The sequence below is a fragment of the Haematobia irritans genome, chromosome 4, assembly GCF_050003625.1.
Source record: "Haematobia irritans isolate KBUSLIRL chromosome 4, ASM5000362v1, whole genome shotgun sequence".
In the NCBI taxonomy this organism is placed as follows: Eukaryota; Metazoa; Arthropoda; class Insecta; order Diptera; family Muscidae; genus Haematobia; species Haematobia irritans.
The window spans coordinates 203,773,339-203,798,292 of NC_134400.1; the positions used below are offsets into that span (position 1 = coordinate 203,773,339).

General features: G+C 29.2%; 1 protein-coding gene and 2 long non-coding RNA genes across 3 annotated transcripts in view; 2 read left to right on the forward strand and 1 right to left on the reverse strand.

Moving 5' to 3' along the window:
- eIF5B (eukaryotic translation initiation factor 5B) overlaps positions 1-22,654 on the forward strand; it is a 133,615-nt gene extending 110,961 nt beyond the window's left edge. Inside the window, exons 8-9 of the mRNA XM_075307964.1 lie at positions 6,675-6,836; positions 22,117-22,654. Coding sequence (XP_075164079.1) covers positions 6,675-6,836; positions 22,117-22,224 — 270 coding nt within the window. The 3' untranslated portion in view covers positions 22,225-22,654. The remainder of the gene's footprint in view (positions 1-6,674; positions 6,837-22,116) is intronic.
- Positions 20,940-21,786, forward strand: LOC142236725 (uncharacterized). The gene is made up of 2 exons (XR_012722169.1): positions 20,940-21,336; positions 21,396-21,786. It is a non-coding gene; the product is annotated as an uncharacterized LOC142236725 (long non-coding RNA).
- Positions 21,358-21,990, reverse strand: LOC142236724 (uncharacterized). The gene is made up of 2 exons (XR_012722168.1): positions 21,788-21,990; positions 21,358-21,732 (listed from the first exon to the last, which is right to left on the reverse strand). It is a non-coding gene; the product is annotated as an uncharacterized LOC142236724 (long non-coding RNA).
- Positions 22,655-24,954: the final 2,300 nt, after the last annotated feature.

Consider the following 24,954-nt stretch of genomic DNA (forward strand, 5'->3'; position numbering starts at 1 on the left):
ATGCTGGTGACATTTCTAAATATTTCAAAGCATGTCAATGACCTGAACATAGAATCGGGTATACACACTTTTGTAGAAAATTTTGTCAAAATGTTATTACTATAAAAAAAATATTCAAAATTTTATTTCTATAGAAAATTTTGTCAACATTTTATTCCTATAGAAAATTTTGTCAAATTTTTTTTCTATCGAAAATTTTGTCAAAATTTTATTTTTATAGAAAATTTTGTCAAAATTTTATTTCTATAGAAAATTTTTGTCAAAATTTTATTTCTATAGAAAATTTTGTCAAAATTTTATTTCCATAGAGTTTTGTCAAAATTTTATTTCTATAGAAAATTTGATCAATATTATATATCTATAGAAAATTTTGTTAAACTTTTATTTCTGTAGAAAATTTTTCCAAAATTTTGATTTCCATAGAAAATGTTTTCAAAGTTTTGATTTCTATAGGAAATTTTGTCAAAATTTCGATTTCTATAGAAAATTTTGTCAAAATTTTATTTCTATAGAAAATTTTGTCAGTTTTATTTCCATGGCAATTTTTTTCAAAATTTTATTTTCTATAAAAAAATTTTGTCGAAATTTTTTTCTATAGAAAATTTTGTCAAAATTTTATTTCTATAGAAAATTTTGTCAAAATTTTATTTCTATAGAAAATTTTGTCAGTTTTATTTCCATGGCAATTTTTTTCAAAATTTTATTTCTATAGAAAATTTTGCCAAAATTTTATTTCTATAGGAAATTTTTTAAAACTTTAATTTCTATAGAAAATTTTATCAAAATTTTATTTCTATAGAATATTTTGTCAAAGTTCTATTTCCATAGCAAATTGTTTCAAAATTTTGATTTCTATTGAAATTTTTTTCAAAATTTTGATTTATATAGAAAATTTTGTCAACATTTTATTTCTATAGAAAAAATTTTGTCAAATTTTTATTTCTATAGAAAATTTTGTCAAAATTTTATTTCTATAGAAAATTTTGTCAACATTTTATTTCTATAGAAAATTTTGTCAAAATTTTATTTCTATAGAAAATTTTGGCAAAATTTCGAGTTCTATAGAAAATTTTATCAAAATTTTATTTCTATAGAAAATTTTGTCAAAATTTTATTTCTATAGAAAATTTTGCCAAAATTTTATTTCTCTAGAAAATGTTGTCAAAAATTTTTTTCTATAGAAAATTTTTTCAAAATTTTGATTTCTATAAAAATTTTTTTTTAAATTTTGATTTCTATAGGAAATTTTTTCAAAATGTTGATTTCTATAGGAAATGTTTTCAAAATTTTGATTTCTATAGAAAATTTTATCAAAATTTTATTTCTATAGAAAATTTTTTCAAAATTTTGATTTAATTTAATTTATTTTATTTATTTTCATATGTAACTAAGCCTTACAAAGGCCTTATACAGTTACTTAAATCAACATTTTAAAACTACTCAAAACAATTATCTTATTTCTAACATTAATATACTAACAATAATACAACAACAGGATATAGGAAATTTTTTCAAAATTTCGATTTCTATAGAATTTTTTTTTTAAATTTTTATTTCTGTCGAAAATTTTGTCAAAATTTTGATTTCTACAGAAAATTTTGTCAAAATTTTATTTCTATAGAAAATTTTGTCAAAATTTCGATTTCTATAGAAAATTTTGTCAAAATTTTATTTCTATACAAAATTTTGCCAAAATTTTATATCTATACAAAATTGTGCCAAAATTTTATTTTTATAGAAAATTTTGTAAATATTAAATATTTATAGAAAATTTTGTCAAACTTTTGTTTATATAGAAAAAATTTTTCAAAATTTTATTTCTATATACAATTTTTATTTCTATAGAAAATTTTGCCAAAATGTTATTTCTCTAGCAAATGTTGTCAAAAATTTTTTTCTATAGAAAATTTTTTCAAAATTTTGATTTCTATAAAAATTTTTTTCAAAATTTTGATTTCTATAGGAAATTTTTTTCAAAATTTTGATTTCTATAGGAAATTTTTTCAAAATTTTGATTTCTATAGAAGATTTTATCAAAATTTTCATTTCTATAGAAAATTTTGTCAAAATTTTATTTCTATAGAAAATTTTGGCAAAATTTCGAGTTCTATAGAAAATTTTGTCAAAATTTTATTTTCTATAGAGAATTTTGTCAAAATTTTATTTCTATAGAAAATTTTGGCAAAATGTCGATTTCTAAGAAATTTTTTTAAAATTTTATTTCTATAGAAATTTTTTTTCTATAGAAAATTTTGTCAAAACTTGCATTTCTATAGAAAATTTTGTCAAAATTTCGATTTATACAAAAAAATTTTGTCAAAATTTCGATATCTATAGAAAATTTGTCGCAATTTCGATTTCTATAGAAAATTTGTCACAATTTCGATTTCTATAGAAAATTTGTCACAATTTCGATTTCAATAGTAAATTTTGTCAAAATTTTGATTTCTATACAAATTTTTTTTCAAAATTTTGATTTCTATTTGTCACAATTTACATTTCTATAGAAAATTTTGCCAAAATTTTATTTTTATAGCAAATTATGTCAAAATTTTATTTCTATAGAAAATTTTGGCAAAACTTCGAGTTCCATAGAAAATTTTGTCAAAATTTTATTTCTATAGAAAATTTTGCCAAAATTTTATTTCTCTAGAAAATGTTGTAAAAAATTTTTTTCTATAGAAATTTTTTTCAAAATTTTGATTTCTATAAATTTTTTTTTTAAATTTTGATTTCTATAGGAAATTTTTTCAAAATGTTGATTTCTATAGAAAATTTTATCAAAATTTTATTTCTATAGAAAATTTTGTCAAAATTTCGATTTCCATAGAAAATTTTGTCAAAATTTCGATTTTTATAGAAAATTTTGTCAAAATTTCGATTTCTATAGAAAATTTTGTAAAAATTTTATTTCTATACAAAATTTTGCCAAAATTTTATTTCTATACAAAATTTTGCCAAAATTTTATTTTTATAGAAAATTTTGTAAATATTAAATATTTATAGAAAATTTTGTCAAACTTTTATTTATATAGAAAAAATTTTTCAAAATTTTATTTCTATATACAATTTTTATTTCTATAGAAAATTTTGCCAAAATTTTATTTCTCTAGAAAATGTTGTCAAAAATTTTGATTTCTATAGAAAATTTTGTCAAAATTTTATTTCTATAGAAAATTTTGGCAAAATTTCGAGTTCTATAGAAAATTTTGTCAAAATTTTATTTTCTATAGAGAATTTTGTCAAAATTTTATTTCTATAGAAAAGTTTGGCAAAATGTCGATTTCTATAGAAATTTTTTTAAAATTTTATTTCTATAGAAATTTTTTTTCTATAGAAAATTTTGTGAAAACTTCCATTTCTATAGAATATTTTGCCAAATTTCGATTTCTTCAAAAAAAATTTTGTCAAAATTTCGATCTCTATAGAAAATTTGTCACAATTTCGATTTCTATAGAAAATTTGTCACAATTTCGATTTCAATAGTAAATTTTGTCAAAATTTTATTTTTATAGCAAATTATGTCAAAATTTTATTTCTATAGAAAATTTTGGCAAAACTTCGAGTTCTATAGAAAATTTTGTCAAAATTTTATTTCTATAGAAAATTTTGCCAAAATTTTATTTCTCTAGAAAATGTTGTAAAAAATTTTTTTCTATGGAAAATTTTTTCAAAATTTTGATTTCTATAAAATTTTTTTTTAAAATTTTGATTTCTATAGGAAATTTTTTCAAAATGTTGATTTCTATAGAAAATTTTATTTCTATAGAAAATTTTTTCAAAATTTTGATTTAATTTAATTTATTTTATTTATTTTCATATGTAACTAAGCCTTACAAAGGCCTTATACAGTTACTTAAATCAACATTTTAAAACTACTCAAAACAATTATCTTATTTCTAACATTAATATACTAACAATAATACAACAACAGGATATAGGAAATTTTTTCAAAATTTCGATTTCTATAGAAATTTTTTCAAAAATTTTTATTTCTGTCGAAAATTTTGTCAAAATTTTGATTTCTACAGAAAATTTTGTCAAAATTTTATTTCTATAGAAAATTTTGTAAAAATTTCGATTTCTATAGAAAATTCTGTCAAAATTTCGATTTTTATAGAAATTTTTGTCAAAATTTCGATTTTTATAGAAAATTTTGTAAAAATTTTATTTCTATACAAAATTTTGCCAAAATTTTATTTCTATACAAAATTTTGCCAAAATTTTATTTTTATAGAAAATTTTGTAAATATTAAATATTTATAGAAAATTTTGTCAAACTTTTATTTATATAGAAAAAATTTTTCAAAATTTTATTTCTATATACAATTTTTATTTCTATAGAAAATTTTGCCAAAATTTTGATTTCTATAGAAAATTTTGGCAAAATTTTATTTCTATAGAAAATTTTGGCAAAATTTCGAGTTCTATAGAAAATTTTGTCAACATTTTATTTTCTATAGAGAATTTTGTCAAAATTTTATTTCTATAGAAAATTTTGGCAAAATTTCGATTTTTATAGAAAATTTTGTCAAAATTTCGATTTCTATGGAAAATTTTTTTCAAAATTTTTATATCTATAGAAAATTTTTTTAAAATTTTATTTCTATAGAAAATTTTGTCAAAATTTCGATTTCTATAGAACATTTTGTCAAAATTTCGATTTCTATAGATAATTTTGTCAAAATTTTATTTCTATAGAAAATTTTGCCAAAATTTTATTTCTATAGAAAAAATTTTGTCAAAATTTTATTTCTATAGAAAATTTTTTCAAAATTTTATTTATATAGACAATTTGTGAAGTACGTCTTAGGTGAAAGGGAATATTTTGCAAAATCTACCATAAAAGATTTAAGCACTAGCAACTAAAGCTAAGAGAGAAGTTCACCAATGTGGTATCACAATGGACTGAATAGTCTAAGTGAGCCTGATACATCGGGCTGCCACCTAACCTAACCTAACTAAAGCTATTGGCTTAATATATACATAGACAATTTATGAAGTACCTCTTTGCAAAATCTACCAAAACATCAAAAACTCCACCAATTTAGCAAACATTAAAAAATCTACAATTTTTAGTAGAATTCTATTAGTTGTGGCAACCGTGGTCCGAAATGTGTTTCACATTGCGGTGAAACCACTTAGATAAGGTTTGTAGCGCTCAGAAATGTTACTGGTACTGCGTACGGAGAGGGAAAAAAATCCACCGCTGAAAAACCGTTTGGTATTCGGTCGCAACTGGGACCGACTACCAAACCCATTTGTATGCAATGCAGGTATGCCAATCATGTCTAAGACGCCATACCATCGGTGGCGCTTGTTCTGGTAGCTACCACTAGGCAACAAATAACAAACTTTTCTCTGTGAATTGTTTCTAGCATATTTTTTCTTATTGATTATGACCTACTAAACACGAAAATGATTTTTAAAAAATTTTCTGTCGATTGGTTTTCGAGACACAATTTTTTTTTTTAAATTTTTGGAGGTACACTTCCAATTTTGAGCATATCTTTCGTTTACTTTAACCTTTTTGATCTTAATACTACTCAAATTAAAGAAAATTGAGCCGTCTACAACTCATTCTCAGAAAATTTTCAAATCGGGTAAGTAGTTTGGATGTTGGCGGCTTAAAAAGGTTAAAACGGCGTTTTTTTAGTAAAAATGTGGCAGAAAAAACCATATAAAGATTCATATAAAATATAAAAAATTGCTAACAGCAATTTTGGGTTTTTTACGTATAGCTGAAATTTTTACAAAGAAAATAAGCCCTTACTTAACAAAATCGAACAACAAATAGCGGACTTTCTGAGAATGAGTTGTAGACGGCTCAATTTTCTTTAATTTGAGTAGTATTAAGATCAAACAGGTTAAAGAAAACGAAAGATATGCTCAAAATTGGAAGTGTACCTCCAAAAATTAAAAAAAAAAAAAAATTGTATCTCGAAAATCAATCGACAGAAAATTTTTTAAAAATCATTTTCGCGTTTAGTAGGTCATAATCAATAAGAAAAAATATGCTAGAAACAATTCACAAAATGGCTGTTGGCTAGTGTAATCGAAGTTCCATATTGTGTTGGTCTTATTCATCTATTGAATTGAATGATCGGGTCCGAATCCGGTTCTTCAGTTTTGAACTTCTTAACCAAAGAATACACCGTTTTATCTATAAAATGTTTAAAGTTTGATGTTATGACCTTATATTTAGTGAAGGTTTATGCAAGTAAATCAGCCTTTCCGAGATCAGTTAATATTTTATTATTGCAATTGGAACTAGACTTGAACTAATTCTCCAAAAAGTCGTATCCCTGGTTTCATTTTTGTTAAAAAGTTAGAGCACTTTCTATTACGTTTATTAGATTTATCTTTTAATCGAATAGTTTGCTTTACAATCTGCTCCGTAGCATTACCTGCATGTAGGTCTTTCTCTTATAGCTTCTGCCAATTTACCAAATAATTCATTATAATAACGAAAAATTACAGTACAATTCTGAAAGCTTGTTGTTCCGTTTCCCGAAATCCATCATGAGACCCAAACTGGGGTCTCATTATTATCAATATTATTTGAATTTAGTTTTATGTATTTAACAAATCTGGTGATACCGTAATTAAATAATTTTTTGTTTTCATAAAAAACACCTACAATAAAAATAATTTTTTATTTTCTTCTTTTTCAGTTTGTCGACATTGGTATTGTTACGTCCATTGAATCAAATCATAAACAAATCGAATCAGCACGTAAGGGTCAAGAGATTTGTATAAAACTCGATCCTATACCAGGTGAATCGCCAAAAATGTTTGGGCGGCATTTTGAGGCAGATGATATGCTTGTCAGCAAGGTAAGAAAATTATTATGTATATTTATACCCTTTACCACACGGTAGTATAAAAAGTTTGAGACTTGAAATTTGACATAACCAAATCGCCAAGTGGATGCGATTCACGAACATTTTTCCAATTAAAGTCTTAATTGAGTTTTAAAAAATATTCAATAAAAAAATTAATTGATTTAACAAATTTTTTAATTGAAACAAAAATCTATCATAAAAATTAATAATATCAGTTAATTTTGTAATTGACTTTCAATTAATTTTTTAATCGATACTATAATTTCTGTTATTGAAGATATTTTAAAATTAAACAAGTATATACGGCCGTAAGTTCGGCCAGGCCGAAGCTTATGTACCCTCCACCATGGATTGCGTAGAAACGTCTATTGAAGCCGATGGCAAGGTATCATAAAACAACATAGTCCATACGTGGTATATATTAAACTACAAAAGAGCCGATTAAATACGTATATAATTAAGTTTAAAGTTTCTATAGAAATAAAATTTTGACAAAATAAAATTTTGACAACATTTTCTATAGAAGTAATATTTTGACAAAATTTTCTATAGAAATAAAATTTGGTAAAAATTTTCTATAGAAATAAAATTTTGAAAACATTTTCTATAGAAGTAATATTTTGACAAAATTTTCTATAGAAATAAAATTTTGAAAAAATTTTCTATAGAAATAAAATTTTGAAAAAATTTTCTATAGAAATAAAATTTTGACAAAATTTTCTATAGAAATAAAATTTGGAAAAAATTTTCTATAGAAATAAAATTTTGACAATGTTTTCTATAAAAATAAAATTTTGGTAGATTATTTTTGGCTCGAGTGGCAACCATGATTATGAACCGATATGGACCAATTTTTGTGTGATTGGGGATCGGCTATGTATAACTATAGACCGATATGGACCAATTTTGGCATGGTTGTTATGGGCCTTATACTAACACCACGTTGCAAATTTCAACCGAATCGGATGAATTTTGCTCCTTCAAGAGGCTCCGGAGATCAAATCTGGGGAACGGTTTATATGGGGGCTATATATAATTATGAACCGATATGGACCAATTCTTGCGTGTTTGTATTATACCACATTCTAACACCATGTTCCAAAATTCAACCGGATCGGATGCATTTTACTCCTCCAAGAGGCTCCGGAGGACAAATCTGGGGATCGATTTATATGGGGGCTATATATAATTATGGACCGATATGGACCAATTCTTGCATGGTTGTTAGGGAACATATACCAACACCATGTACCAAATTTCAGCCGGATCGGATGAAATTTGCTTCTCTTAGAAGCTCCGCAAGCCAAATCGGGGGATCGGTTTATATGGGGGCTATATATAATTATGGACCGATATGGACCAATTCTTGCATGGTTGTTAGGGAACATATACTAACACCATATACCAAATTTCAGCCTGATCGGATGAAATTTGCTTTTTTAGTGCAATCGCAAGCAAAATTTGGGGTTCCGTTTATATGGGGGCTATACGTAAAAGTGGACCGATATGGACCAATTTTTGCATGGTTGTTAGAGACCATATACTAACACCATATACCAAATTTCAGCCTGATCGGATGAAATTTGCTTTTTTTAGAGCAATCGCAAGCAAAATTTGGGGGTCCGTTTATATGGGGGCTATACGTAAAAGTGGACCGATATGGACCAATTTTTGCATGGTTGTTACAGACCATATACTAACACCATGTACCAAATTTCAGCCGGATCGGATGAAATTTGCTTCTCTTAGAGGCCTCGCAAGCGAAATTTGTGGGTCTGTTTATATGGGGGCTATACGTAAAAGTGGACCAATATGGACCAATTTTTGCATGGTTATTAGAGACCATATACTAACACCATGTACCAAATTTCAGCCGGATCGGATGAAATTTGCTTCTCTTAGAGGCCTCGCAAGCCAAATTTGGGGGTCCGCTTATATGGGGGCTATACGTAAAAGTGGACCGATATGGCCCATTTGCAATACCGTCCGACCTACATCAATAACAACTACTTGTGCCAAGTTTCAAGTCGATAGCTTGTTTCGTTCGAAAGTTAGCGTGATTTCAACAGACGGATGTGATTGGGGATCGGCTATATATAACTATAGACCTATATGGACCAATGTTGGCATGGTTATTAGCGGCCATATACTAACACCACGTGCAAATTTCAACGGTTGAATTTTTCTTCTCCAAGAGGTTCCGGGGATCGATTTATATGGAGGCTATATATAATTATGGACCGATATGGACCAATTCTTGCGTGTTTGTTAGAGACCACATACTAACACCACGTTCCAAATTTCAACCGGATCGGATGAATTTTGCTCCTCCCAGAGGCTCCGGAGGACTAATCTGGGGATCGGTTTATATGGGGGCTATATATAATTATGGACCGATGTGGACCAATTTTTGCATGGTTGTTAGAGACCATATACTAACACCATGTACCAAATTTCAGCCGGATCGGATGAAATTTGCTAATCTTAGAGGCCTAGCAAGCCAAATCTGGGGATCGGTTTATATGGGGGCTATATATAATTATGGACCGATATGGACCAATTTTTGCATGGTTGTTAGAGACCATATACTAACATCATGTACCAAATTTCAACCGGATCGGATCAAATGTGCTTCTCTTAGAGACCTAGCAAGCCAAATCGGGGGATCGGTTTATATGGGGGCTATATATAATTATGGACTGATATGGACCGATATGGACCAATTTTTGCATGGTTGTTACGGACCATATACTAACACCATGTACCAAATTTCAGCCGGATCGGATGAAATTTGCTTCTCTTAGAGGCCTCGCAAGAGAAATTTGTGGGTCCGTTTATATGGGGGCTATACGTAAAAGTGGACCGATATGGACCAATTTTTGCATGGTTATTAGAGACCATATACTAACACCATGTACCAAATTTCAGCCGGATCGGATGAAATTTGCTTCTCTTAGAGCAATCGCAAGCCAAATTTGGGGGTCCGTTTATATGGGGGCTATACGTAAAAGTGGACCGATATGGCCCATTTGCAATACCATCCGACCTACATCAATAACAACCACTTGTGCCAAGTTTCAAGTCGATAGCTTGTTTCGTTCGGAAGTTAGCGTGATTTCAACAGACGGACGGACGGACGGACATGCTCAGATCGACTCAGAATTTCACCACGACCCAAAATATATATACTTTATGGGGTCTTAGAGCAATATTTCGATGTGTTACAAACGGAATGACAAAGTTAATATACCCCCCATCCTATGGTGGAGGGTATAAAAAGAAAAAATGTGTGTCTGCAGCGTTTCGAATTGTATCTTTGAGGTCTTGAATCGATCCGGACGTAGACCTTGTACATGTCCCCAAAGATAGAGGTTTTAAGGTGTCAAATCACAAGATCGGTTCGGAACCATTTCCCATCCAAGAGCAATGGTTTCGTTGTTCAAATCAATACCATCAAACTACGAAATATATCACCATTAATCATCTCGCGTTAGGGAAATCCATTCACTGTAGCTGATAAACAAATTTCATTTTGGAGAAAATATGGTCCAATGACCCCGACGAACCATAAGCCGCAGCAAAACCTCTCACACTGAGGATAGAGAGGCTAATCAAAAATAAATCATGGCTTTTCTGAGCCGCAGATGCAAAATTTTTATTTGTTAACGTATCCACTAGTGCTGAAATGGATCCGTTTTATGATCTGTGAATCGAGATGATTCCCGAGTGTTGTTGAAGCGTGTATCGCTTATACTTCCCAAATTTCAAAGAAGTAGATCTTCAAAAATGACAGCTACCAAAATACCAGGCGGTTCAAAATAAATTCTGTTATTGGGAAACCCTTTACAAGGAACATCGTCCATCCGTTCTTGCCTCATAGCCTCTTTACAAGGTACATCGTCATTCCATTATACCTTCGCAGAGGTAACTGATTACCTACGCAAAGTATTTTTCTCTCCTCCATTGTATCCGTTATTGTCCCCATATCTTCCACCTTTGATATGGCTTTGCGTAAGAAATTTCTTCATTGTCCTTCCTTGAATAATAGATGCCTCATTTCACTTAGGTTAGGTTAGGCTAGGTTAGGTTAGGTTAGGTTAGGTTAGGTTAGGTTAGGTTAGGTTAGGTTAGGTTAGGTTAGGTTAGGTTAGGTTAGGTTAGGTTAGGTTAGGTGGCAGCCCGATGTATTAGGTTCACTTAGACTATTCAGTCCATTGTGATACCACATTGGTGAACTTCTCTCTTATCACTGAGTACTGCCCGATTCCATGTTAAGCTCAATGACAAGGGACCTCATTTTTATAGCCGAGTCCGAACGGCGTTCCAAATTGCAATGATACCACTTAGAGAAGCTTTGGAAACCCTCAGAAATGTCATCAGCATTACTGAGGTGGGATAATCCACCGGTGAAAAACTTTTTGGTGTTCGGTCGAAGCAGGAAACGAAACAACGACCTTGTGTATGCAAACCATTGCACCACGGTGGTTCACTTGTACTTACTTCTTCTTCTTACTACGCTGTTGAACATTGAACATTTCATGGACATCACCTGTTCGCGGAATAACCTCCCACGGGAGCCACCGTGGTGCAATGGTTAGCATGCCCGCCTTGCATACACAAGGTCGTGAGTTCGATTCCTGCTTCGACCGAACACCAAAAAAAAGTTTTTCAGCGGTGGATTATCTGGATTACCTCAGTAATGCTGGTGACATTTCTGAGGGTTTCAAAACTTCTCTAAGTGGTTTCACTGCAATGTGGAACGCCGTTCGGACTCGCCTATAAAAAGGAGGTCTCTTGTCATTGAGCTTAACATGGAATCGGGCAGCACTCAGTGATAAGAGAGAAGTTAACCAATGCGGTATCACAATGGACTGAATAGTCTAAGTGAGCCTGATACATCGGGCTGCCACCTAACCTAACCTAACATTGCCTTTCGCCGTCTTTGTAATTCGCTTGTATTGCTTGAAGGAAACCGACCCAACTTTTGTCAGTGTCGGCTTGACCGACACTATTCGGTGGCGGACAATTATCCATTATAAAATCAATTTGAAGTTATTCGAATGGTAATGAGATTATTTGTACAACCAATCTTAAAGGGTGATACGGTCAAAATTTGGTCAATATAAACTTGACGTATTTCTTTCAATTTTGCATTTAAAAAACCTGAACACCCCTCATTTTGAATGTGTGTGTGTGTAGAATGTTGCTCCTATTTTGATTTTGGAATTCACTCTTCAGTTGTCAAAATGCCGTCCAAGCAAGAAGAGCAGCGTATCAAAATTTTGCTTGCGCATCGCGAAAATCCGAGCTACTCGCACGCAAAGCTGGCAAATTCGCTAAAAGTTGCCAAATCAACCGTTACAAATGTAATTAAAGTGTTTGGGAACGTTGTCGACAGCCAGGAAGTCTGGATCGGGGGGAAATCGAAAACCGGAAGCCGCTGAGACGACAAAGAGAGTTGCCGGTAGTTTCAAGCGAAACCCTAACCTCTCTCTCCGAGATGCCGCAAATAAGGTGTATCGGTTACAACCGTGCATCGAGCCAAAAAACGAGCCGGACTATCGACTTACAAGAAGGTAGTGACTCCAAATCGCGATGATAAACAAAATACGACGGCCAAAGCGCGATCCCGGAGGCTGTACACGACGATACTGACGAAGTTTGACTGCGTGGTAATGGACGACGAAACCTACGTCAAAGCCGACTACAAGCAGCTTCCGGGACAGGAGTTTTATACGGCAAAAGGAAGGGGAAAGGTAGCAGACATTTTCAAGCACATAAAACTGTCAAAGTTCGCAAAGAAATATCTGGTCTGGCAAGCCATCTGTACCTGTGGCTTGAAAAGCAGCATTTTCATAGCTTCCTGGACTGTCAACCAAGAAATTTACGTGAAAGAGTGTTTGAATAAACGTCTGCTGCCTTTCCTGAAGAAACACGGTTGTTCCGTACTGTTTTGGCCGGATTTGGCGTCTTGCCATTACGGTAAAAAGGCCATGGAGTGGTCCGCCACCAACAACGTGCAGGTGGTTCCCAAGGACAAGAACCCTCCCAACACGCCAGAGCTCCGCCCAATTGAGAAATACTGGGCTATTGTCAAGCGGAACCTAAAGAAGACCAAAAAAACTGCTAAGGACGAGCAGCAGTTCAAGGCAAACTGGTGGACAAGGTGGCAGCAGTTCAAGGCGAAGAAGGTGGACAAGGTGGCTGTACAAAATCTGATGGCAGGTGTCAAGCGTGAGGCCCGGCAATTCGGATTTGGAAAAGCGAAAGCCTAACTGAATATTTTTCCTGAATTTTATACTAATTGAACTTGAAAAAGAAATTTAATTTGATTTTTTAAATAAACGATTTCACCGATTTACACGCGTTTTCCCTTGACCAAATTTTGACCGTACCACCCTTTACAATCAAATTTACATATCATTCAAATTTTCTGAGATAAATTTTTTTCAAAATTATAACAGCTTGGACAAAAAATAAAAATACTTTAAACTTAAATCGATATTTTTAATTAATCGGCGGCTAAATAATAGGCGCCACAATCCATGTCCTTCTTACTCACCTGTTTGGTAAATTGATCACCGGTTCACGTGAATACAGTAGTTGGAACCTTGGATGTGCTGGTGATTGTGTGAGGGTGGCGAGAAAAGCAGCTTCTTTCGCTTCTCCTTCCATATATATGCCCTCTTTGACTTGCTGTGAGTGTAGAAAACGTTTTCGACTTTCTACGAGACATGGATTCACTGGAGAATCAGTATCCAAACTGGGGTCTCATTATTTTCTTGAACCTCGTCTTCAACAATTTTCTTCACCTGTTTGGTAAATTGGTCACCGGTTCACGTTTCGTTTATCTGAATACAGTTGTTGGAACCTTGAATGTGCTGGTGATTGTGTGAGGGTGGCGAGAAAAGCAGCTTCCTTAGCTTCCCCTTCCGAAGATACGGCTTCTTTGACTTTCTGTGAGTGTAGGAAATGTTATCGACTTTCTACGAGACATGGATTCACTGGAGAATCAGTATCCAAAGTGGGGTCTCACTATTTTCTTGAAGCTCTTCTTCAACAATTTTGAAGCCCCATCCCAAATTTATCACAACACCTAAGGCTTTATTTTGAATCGAATTATTTTACATGAGTGTAAAATTCTTCTTAGAATCTTTTAGTTAAAGCTGCCGGTATCATGTAGAGATTTCTACAAATACCTTTTTGTTTGGTAGAATAAACCTAATCCTCGATAGTATGTTAAAGGTTAGGTTAAAGTGGCAGCCCGATTAAGATTCAGGCTCACTTAGACTATTCAGTCCATTAGTATCACCGGGGCTCCCTAAACACTTGCTTCCTGAGGCGACTCAACTGTTTGTTAAAGCGATCACTGGTTCACGTTTCGCTTGTGTGAATACAGTTGTGGGTACCTTGGATATAATAACCACAGAATTTCTTCGTCCCGAAGGTGCTGGTTTTTATAAGAGGATGACTGATTCTTTCGCTGGCCCTTTTAGAGATACGGATTCTTTGACTTGCTGGTAGAATTTTTTTTTCCAAATTCTAGGAGGTATGAGGAGGTATGGTTTTTATAAGAGGATGGGGAGAAAAGCAGATTTTTCGCTGGCCCTTTTGAAGATACGGCTTCTTTGACTTGCTGGTAGAACATTTTTTTCCAAATTCTAGGAGGTATGAGGACGTATGGTTTTTATAAGAGGATGGCTAATCAGTATTCAAACTGGTGTCTCACTACTTTCTTGAACATCTTCTTCGGAAATTTTCGAACCTCCATTCCGAATATTACAAATCTCTTCCAGCATCTAAGGATTTATCTCGAACCAATTTCTTTTAACAGAGTGGAAAATTCTTCTCTGGTGCTTAATAGTTAATGCTGCCGATAGCATGTGTTTATCCCACCTCTGTCAGGTTTATAGCATGTGTTTATCCCACTCTTTGTCAGGGTGGTGTGAACCCAATCCTCGATAGTATAGTGGTTAGTATCCCCGCCTGTCACGAGGGAGGTCGGAGTTCCATTTCCCATCGGGGTAGGGAGCCACGGTGGTGGAATGGTTAACATACTCGCCTTGTATACCAGGGACCATGGGTTCAATCGCAGTTTCAAAGATTCTCTTAGTGGTTTCACCGTTCGGTCTCGGCTATAAAAAAGTTTGATGTAGGCTAAAGATCTATTGGACACAATACGATAATTAAAAAAAAAAACCCACCTTGCATACCAAGGACCATGTGTTCAATCCCAGTTTCGAGTAGTTTTTGAAAGGGTTTGCACCGTTCGGTTTCGGCTGTAAGAAAAGCCTTGCTTCAGCCTAGGGATCAATTGGGCACAGTACGAAAGTTTAAAAAAGGCGGAAACTTTGGTTTGTTTTGGTTCTATCCCAGGTTGCACGAGCCTGAAAAATACAGATGAGTAGGAAATTTTTTCGAGAGATTCTAAGTTCCACGCCTTTTGCCACGCCACGTTTCATTGTTGGCAAATTAATGTTTCAAATTTTCGTGTTGAAACGCAGTTGCCACATCTGGAATTATTTAGTCTGATGTAGGGTATTTTCCTCCTCCTCACTTGTTTGTCTTCTTTGAATGCCAAGGTATTCAGTTACTCTCGTTTCTGTTAGGTTCCTCTTATTCACGGTTTTGCGTTAGCATTTCATTAAAATGATAATCGTGTAAACCGAATTTCCCTATTTGCGTCTATGTTCTCTTTTTGTCTCCTACCCAAAGTGGGTGGTCGATGGCGATGTCCTCGAAGGACCATTCTTGTAACGGTTTGCGTATTGCCAACGTCATTCGTTGCCTTCTATTCGCTTATGTTGGCCATTGACTTTTGTTTTGGGCTATATTTACAGATACCTACACATACAGTTATATATACATGGATAGGGGTATATATTCACACACACACACACACTTGCACATACAATCCGTATAGAGACGATTACATAGTCTGTATCCATATTGACACATTGACCCAATTATTTAATGTTTACTTCATGTTGAATCTATTTTTGAAATATACATCTTTTGCGTTGTTGTCCCATCGTTCATGATGTTCTACCAACCAAGACCATTCACACTAAGAATTCTCACAACTCATTCACAGACTCACATCCGTCCAGCCCCTTTACGCTTTCCCTGTAATTAGGACGGAATTTTCTATTGAATGTATATCATAGTTTGAAAAATTATGTTCATATCTTTATTAGTTCAAAAGTTGCAGAATTATTTCCAAAAAAAGCGCCGTTCGTACTCGGCTATAAAAAGGAGGTCCCTTGCACGGTTGCCACTCAAGCCAAAAATAATCTACTAAAATGTCAAGAAAATTTTACCAAAAAAAACCTTTTTTGCAAAATTTTATTTCTATAGACAAAATTTTATTTCTATAGAAATTTTTGTCAAAATTTTATTTCTATAGAAAATTTTGTCAAAATTTTATTTCTAAGAAAATTTTGTCAAAATTTTATTTCTATGGAAAATTTTGACAAAATTTTATTTCTATAGAAAATTTTGTCAAAATCTTATTTCTATAGAAAATTTTGTCAAAATCTTATTTCTATAGAAAATTTTGTCAAAATTTTATTTCTAAAGGAAAATTTGTCAAAATTTTCTTTCTATAGGAAATTTTGTCAAAATTTTCTTTCTATAGGAAATTTTGTCAACATTTTATTTCTAAAGGAAATTTTGTCAAAATTTTATTTCTATAGAAAATTTTGTCAAAATTTTATTTCTATAGAAAATTTTGTCAAAATGTTATTTCTATAGAAAATTTTGTCAAAATTTTATTTCTATAGAAAATTTTGTCAATATTTTATTTCTATAGAAAATTTTGTCAAAATTTTATTTCTATAGAAAATTTTGTCAAAATTTTATTTCTCTGGAAATTTTGTCAAAATTTCATTTCTATAGAAAATTTTGTCAAAATTTTATTTCTATAGAAAATTTGGTCAAAATTTTATTTCTATAGAAAATTTGGTCAAAATTTTATTTCTATAGAAAATTTTGTCAATATTTTATTTCTATAGAAAATTTTGTCAAAATTTTATTTCTAAGAAAATTTTGTCAAAATTTTATTTCTATGGAAAATTTTGACAAAATTTTATTTCTATAGAAAATTTTGTCAAAATCTTATTTCTATAGAAAATTTTGTCAAAATCTTATTTCTATAGAAAATTTTGTCAAAATTTTATTTCTAAAGGAAAATTTGTCAAAATTTTCTTTCTATAGGAAATTTTGTCAAAATTTTCTTTCTATAGGAAATTTTGTCAACATTTTATTTCTAAAGGAAATTTTGTCAAAATTTTATTTCTATAGAAAATTTTGTCAAAATTTTATTTCTATAGAAAATTTTGTCAAAATGTTATTTCTATAGAAAATTTTGTCAAAATTTTATTTCTATAGAAAATTTTGTCAATATTTTATTTCTATAGAAAATTTTGTCAAAATTTTATTTCTATAGAAAATTTTGTCAAAATTTTATTTCTCTGGAAATTTTGTCAAAATTTCATTTCTATAGAAAATTTTGTCAAAATTTTATTTCTATAGAAAATTTGGTCAAAATTTTATTTCTATAGAAAATTTGGTCAAAATTTTATTTCTATAGAAAATTTTGTCAAAATTTTATTTCTATAGAAAATTTTGTCAAAATTTTATTTCTATAGAAAGTTTTGTCAAAATTTTCTTTCTATAGAAAATGTTGTCAAAATTTTCTTTCTATAGAAAATGTTGTAAAAATTTTATTTCTATAGAAAATTTTGTCAAAATTTTATTTCTATAGAAAATTTGGTTATTTCTATAGAAAATTTTGTCAAAATTTTATTACTATAGAAAATTTTGTCAAAATTTTATTTCTATAGAAAATTTTGTCAAAATTTTATTTCTATAGAAAATTTTGTCAAAATTTTATTTCTATAGAAAATTTAGTCAAAATTTTATTTCTATAGAAAATATTGTCAAAATTTTATTTCTATAAAAAAATTTGTCAAAATTTTATTTCTATAGGAAATTTTGTCAAAATCTTATTTCTATAGAAAATTTTGTCAAAATTTTATTTCTATAGAAAATTTTTTCAAAATCATATTTCTATAGAAAATTTTGTCAAAATTTTATTTCTATAGAAAATTTAGTCAAAATTTTATTTCTATAGAAAATTTTGTTAACATATTATTTCTATAGAAAATTTTGTCCAAATTTTATTTCTATAGAAAATTTTGTCAAAATGTTATTTCTATAGAAAATTTGGTCAAAATTTCATTTCTATAGAAAATTTGATCAAAATTTCATTTCTGTAGAAAATTTTGTCAAAATGTTATTTTTATAGAAAATTTTGTCAAAATTTTATTTCTATAGAAAATTTTTGTCAAAATTTTATTTCTATGGAAAATTTTGTCAAAATGTTATTTCTATAGAAAATTTTGTCAAAATTTCATTTCTATAGAAAATTTTGTCAAAATTTTATTTCTATAGAAAATTTTGTCAAAATTTTATTTCTATAGAAAATTTTGTCAAAATTTTATTTCTATAGAAAATTTTGTCAAAATTTTATTTCTATAGAAAATTTTGTCAAAATTTTATTTCTATAGAAAATTTTGTCAAAATTTTATTTCTATAGAAAATTTTGTCAAAATTTTATTTCTATAGAATATTTTGTCAACATTTTATTTCTATAGAAAATTATGTCAAAATTTTATTTCTATAGAAAATTTAGTCAAAATTTTATTTCTATAGAAAATATTGTCAAAATTTTATTTCTATAAAAAAATTTGTCAAAATTTTATTTCTATAGGAAATTTTGTCAAAATCTTATTTCTATAGAAAATTTTGTCAAAATTTTATTTCTATAGAAAATTTTTTCAAAATCATATTTCTATAGAAAATTTTGTCAAAATTTTATTTCTATAGAAAATTTAGTCAAAATTTTATTTCTATAGAAAATTTGGTCAAAATTTCATTTCTATAGAAAATTTGATCAAAATTTCATTTCTATAGAAAATTTTGTCAAAATTTTATTTCTATAGAAAATTTTGTCAAAATTTTATTTCTATAGAAAATTTTGTCAAAATTTTATTTCTATAGAAAATTTTGTCAAAATTTTATTTCTATAGAAAATTTTGTCAAAATTTTATTTCTATAGAATATTTTGTCAACATTTTATTTCTATAGAAAATTATGTCAAAATTTTATTTCTATAGAAAATTTAGTCAAAATTTTATTTCTATAGAAAATATTGTCAAAATTTTATTTCTATAAAAAAATTTGTCAAAATTTTATTTCTATAGGAAATTTTGTCAAAATCTTATTTCTATAGAAAATTTTTTCAAAATCATATTTCTATAGAAAATTTTGTCAAAATGTTATTTTTATAGAAAATTTTGTCAAAATTTTATTTCTATAGAAAATTTTTGTCAAAATTTTATTTCTATGGAAAATTTTGTCAAAATGTTATTTCTATAGAAAATTTTGTCAAAATTTTATTTCTATAGAAAATTTTGTCAAAATTTTATTTCTATAGAAAATTTTGTCAAAATTTTATTTCTATAGAAAATTTTGTCAAAATTTTATTTCTATAGAAAATTTTGTCAAAATTTTATTTCTATAGAAAATTTTGTCAAAATTTTATTTCTATAGAAAATTTTGTCAAAATTTTATTTCTATAGAAAATTTTGTCAAAATTTTATTTCTATAGAATATTTTGTCAAAATTTTATTTCTATAGAAAATTATGTCAAAATTTTCTTTCTATGGAAAAGTTTGTCAAAATTTCATTTCTATAGAAAATTTTGCCAAAATTTTTTTTCTATAGAAAATTTTGTCAACATTTTATTTCTATAGAAAAGTTTGTCAAAATTTTATTTCTATAGAAAATTTTGTCAAAATTTTATTTCTATAGAAAATTTTGTCAAAAGTTTATTTCTATAGAAAATTTTGTCAAAATTTTCTTTCTATAGAAAATTTTGTCAAAATTTTCTTTCTATAGAAAATTTTGTCAAAATTTTATGTCTATAGAAAATTTTGTCAAAATTTTATGTCTATAGAAAATTTTGTCAAAATTTTATTTCTATAGAAAATTTTGTCAAAATTTTATTACTATAGAAAATTTTGTCAAAATTTTATTTCTATAGAAAATTTTGTCAAAATTTTATTTCTACAGAAAATTTTGTCAAAATTTTATTTCTATAGAAAATTTAGTCAAAATTTTATTTCTATAGAAAATATTGTCAAAATTTTATTTCTATAAAAAAATTTGTCAAAATTTTATTTCTATAGGAAATTTTGTCAAAATCTTATTTCTATAGAAAATTTTGTCAAAATTTTATTTCTATAGAAAGTTTTATTTCTATAGAAAATTTTTTCAAATAGTTTATTTCTATGGAAAATTTTATCAAAATTTTATTTCTATAGAAAATTATGTCAAACTTTTATTTCTATAGAAAATTTTGTCAAAATCTTATTTTTATAGAAAATTTTGTCAAAATTTTATTTCTATAGAAAATTTTGTCAAAATTTTCTTTCTATAGAAATTTTTGTCAAAATTTTATTTCTATAGAACATTTTGTCAAAATTTTATTTCTATAGAAAATTTTGTCAAAATTTTATTTCTATAGAAAATTTTGTCAAAATTTTATTTCTATAGAAAATTTTGTCAAATAGTTTATTTCTATAGAAAATTTGTCAAAATTTTATTTCTATAGAAAATTTTGTCAACATTTTATTTCTATAGAAAATTTTGTCAACATTTTATTTCTATAGAAAATTTTTTCAAAATTTAATTTCTATAGAAAATTTTTTCAAAATTTAATTTCTATGGAAAGTTTTGTCAAAATTTTATTTCTAAAGGAAATTTTGTCAAAATTTTCTTTCTATAGAAAATTTTGTCAAAATTTTCTTTCTATAGAAAATTTTGTAAAAATTTTATTTCTATAGAAAATTTTGTAAAAATTTTATTTCTATAGAAAATTGTGTCAAAATTTTCTTTCTATGGAAAATTTTGTCAAATTTTTTTTCTATAGAAAAGTTTGTCAAAATTTTATTTCTATAAAAATTTTTTTATAGACAATTTTCTCGACATGTTGTTTTTTAAATATATAATACATATAAACAAGGGGGGTTACTCTGTATTGCGATACGAAAGCAAATGCGATGCGATAGTTAAATGCGTTAAGAGTACAATTCGGTACTCTGTATCACTTGCGCAAACGCTTTCGCAAAGTAAACTGAAAATATGGTAACGCTTTAGCAAAATAAAGCGAAAATATGACAACGCTGGCTGCACAATGTAAACAATAACGAAAATGATAAAAAGAAATGTCAAAACATTGTAAATAAAAACATTTTAAACAATCTTCCGTTCGGTGCGTGTGCTTTTAAAACTTGCTAATCGTTTATAACAAAAAAGTAATAATTATGGATTCGATAGCGTTATGGTTTGAAGAAAATTAACATGAACGAATTACAAGAAGAATTTTGCGAGATCGGTCAAATATACTCTCCCTAAGTGACCACGGGTAAGAAAATGGAAACTCAAATTATGTGACAAACGTTTTCGAATATTTCATTTTTATAGATTTCGTCTTAATAAAGATGCGTTTATGTATGTATTAAACGCTATTAAAGACGACCTCGTCGTTCCAAATAAATCCACAGCCATTCCAACTCCAATAAAAGTGGCCGCTGCTTTGAAATTGATTGGACAAGGTGGTTATCTACACCAAATCGGCCAAGACCATCTTTTAGGACTATCAGAGCAATCTATGTCGCGCTGCTTAAAAGAAGTTTGCGAGGTGATTGAACGAATACTTTGTCCCAAGCACATACAATTTGAGGTAACTGCGGAAGAGACCATAAAGTCTACCAAAGTTTGGAACTGACGTTGCTGTGTCTGTAACTTTTTTGGTTTTTCCCTAAAACAATAAACAATTTAGATACAAATATAAAAATTTAATTGTGCTTACTTACATGTTTGTTACTTTGCGATTGCTATTTTGTTTGCGCACGATTTTTGCGATCAACGAACGAGTTTGACATACGCTTTCGCATTATAGAGTGCGGTGATGCCAGATTTGCGAAAACTAGATGCGCAAGGTAGATACGAAAACGAATTACTGAGTACCAATTACTCGATTCGCGACAATTTTTCTTACGCATCGCAATACAGAGTAACCCCCAAGGAGTTGAAATTTAATTTGAAATACGATAAGACTTTTTTGGATTATTCAATATTTTTACAATAACTGGTCTGTACCCATTTCTAATGTTGGTTTTTTTATCGTTTAATTCCATTTCAGATTTCTCGTCAAAGTATTGACGCCTGTAAGGATTATTTCCGTGATGACTTAATTAAGGCTGATTGGGCTCTAATGGTTGAACTGAAAAAACTATTTCAAATTTTATAAATCACATTTACTTAAGCGCTATGCTATTTATGCAATGATTGATACAAATGGTCCGAACAAATTATTTGCAATGTTTTGTATTTTGAGTTAAATTTGGCGTAATTTTTTAAATTGAAATTTTGAGATAAATTTGCTAAAGCCAGCATTTGTAAACATATTGGTAAGGATGATGATATACAAAACCTGCCACTAGGACCCTAATGGATTGTTCATATAAATAAAATCATATTAATAAGTGAATGATTGAATCCGTAAGCTAAACATTTAAGTTATTTTGTATTTTTGTTCCAAAAAAAAAAAAAAGAAAAGCATACACACAATTATTGAGAAAAGAAAACTAAAAAAGAGCCAACAAACAACTGAATGCAATATAAAAAAATTATGGCATATAAAAAAGTAAATAAACAAAAAAGATAAAATACAAATCAAATTTGTTTTTATTTAGAATTGACAAGGGCCAAACCAAACGTCATGACCTTTGCTTCCTAAAACACCTTAATTGGATTTCTTGGGATGGATGCTAAATTGAATGGTCAATGACAGAAATTTCAAATGACGTCATTTATTTATGGTATACGTAGATGATATACCCAAATTGTCTATTTATTATTGCCGAAGGTAAACAAAACTTTTGGAAAACTTGTGTTTATATCCCCTCTCAATCGAAAATTCTATTGATATTTAAAAATATTTTTACAATTCCCATTTTATCTAAACATACCTAAATCTTTATTGTACAGATACGAAATTTTATTAATATAGAACATTTAAAACAATTCTTAAAAAAAAAAAATTCCAGAAATTTAGTTTCTAAAAAAATTCCTAGAAATTGTATTTTTATAGAAAATTTTCCAGAAATTTTATTTTTATTGAACATTTTGTCAAAGTTTGATATTTAAAGAAAATTTCCTAGAAATTTTTATTTTACAGAAAAATTTTATTAAAAATTTAACTAAATTTAATTAAAAATTTAATTAAAAAAATTAATTTAAAAAAAATTAATTAAAAATTTAATTAAAAACAAGTAAGGCAAGTCTAAAGTCGGACGGGGCCGACTATATTATACCCTGCACCACTTTGTAGATTTCAATTTTCGATACCATATCACATCCGTCAAATGTGTTGGGGGCTATATATAACATAAAGGTTTGTCCCAAATACATACATTTAAATATCACTCGATCTAGACAGAATTTGATAGACTTCTACAAAATCTGTAAACTCAAAATTTAAGTCGGCTAATGCACTAGGTTAGGTTAGGTGGCAGCCCTCTTAGACTCTCTTAGACTATTCAGTCCATTGTGATACCACATTGGTGATCACTGAGTGCTGCCCGATTCCATGTTAAGCTCAATGACAAGGGACCTCCTTTTTATAGCCGAGTCCGAATGGCGTTCCACATTGCAGTGAAAGCACTTAGAGAAACTTTGAAACCCTCAGACATGTCACCAGCATTACTGAGGTGGGATAATCCACCGTTAAAAAACTTTTTGGTGTTCGGTCGAAGCAGGAATCGAACCCACGACCGTGTGTATGCAAGGCGGGCATGCTAACCATTGCACCACGGTAGCTCCCGGCTAATGCACTAGGCTGGAACACAATGTTCCACAGTGTGGCGCAGAGTATAAAAATATGGGAAACATTTAAATCTGAAGCAATTTTAAGGAAATTGCGCAAAAGTTTATTTATGATTTATCGCTCGATATATATGTATTAGAAGTTTAGGAAAATTAGAGTCATTTTTAAAACTTTTCGACTAAGGAGTGGCGATTTTACAAGGAAAATGTTTGTATTTTGACCATTTTTTGTTCGAAATCAGAAAAACATATATATGGAACTATATCTAAATCTGAACCGATTTCAACCAAATTTGGTGCGGATAGCTGCTAATTTTACTCCCTATGCAAAATTTCAACTAAATCGGAGTTAAAAATTGGCCCCTGTGGTCATGTGAGTGTAAATCGGGCGAAAGCTATATATGGGAGCTATATATAAATCTGAACCGATTTCAATCAAATTTGGCACGCATAGCTACAATGCTAAATCTACTCCCTGTGCAAAATTTCAACCAAATTGGGCCAAAACTCTGGCTTCTGGCGTCATATAAGTCCATATTGGGCGAAAAATATATATGGAAGCTATATCTAAATCTGAACCGATTTCAAACAAATTTGGCACACATGACTATACTACTAATTGTACCCCTTGTGCAAAATTTCATGCTAATCGGGATAAAACTCAGGCTTCTGGGTCCATATAAGTGCATATCGGGCGAAAGATATATATGGGAGCTATATCTAAATCTGAATCGATTTCAATCAAATTTTGCACACTTTACTATACTACTAATTGTACTCCTAGTGCAAAATTTCAACCAAATTCGGCCAAAAATCTGGCTTCTGGGGCCATATAAGTCTATATCGGGCGAAAGATATATATGGGAGCTATATCTAAATCTGAACCGATTTCAATCAAATTTTGCACACTTTACTATACTACTAATTGTACTCCTAGCGCAAAATTTCAACCAAATTTGGCCAAAAATCTGGCTTCTGGGGCCATATAAGTCCATATCGGGCGAAATATATATATGGGAGCTATATCTAAATCTGAACCGATTTCAATCAAATTTTACACACTTGACTATACGACTAAGTGTTATGTTTGTACACAATTTCAAGCAAATCGGTATAAAACTCTGGCTGCTGGGTACATATTAGTGCATAACGG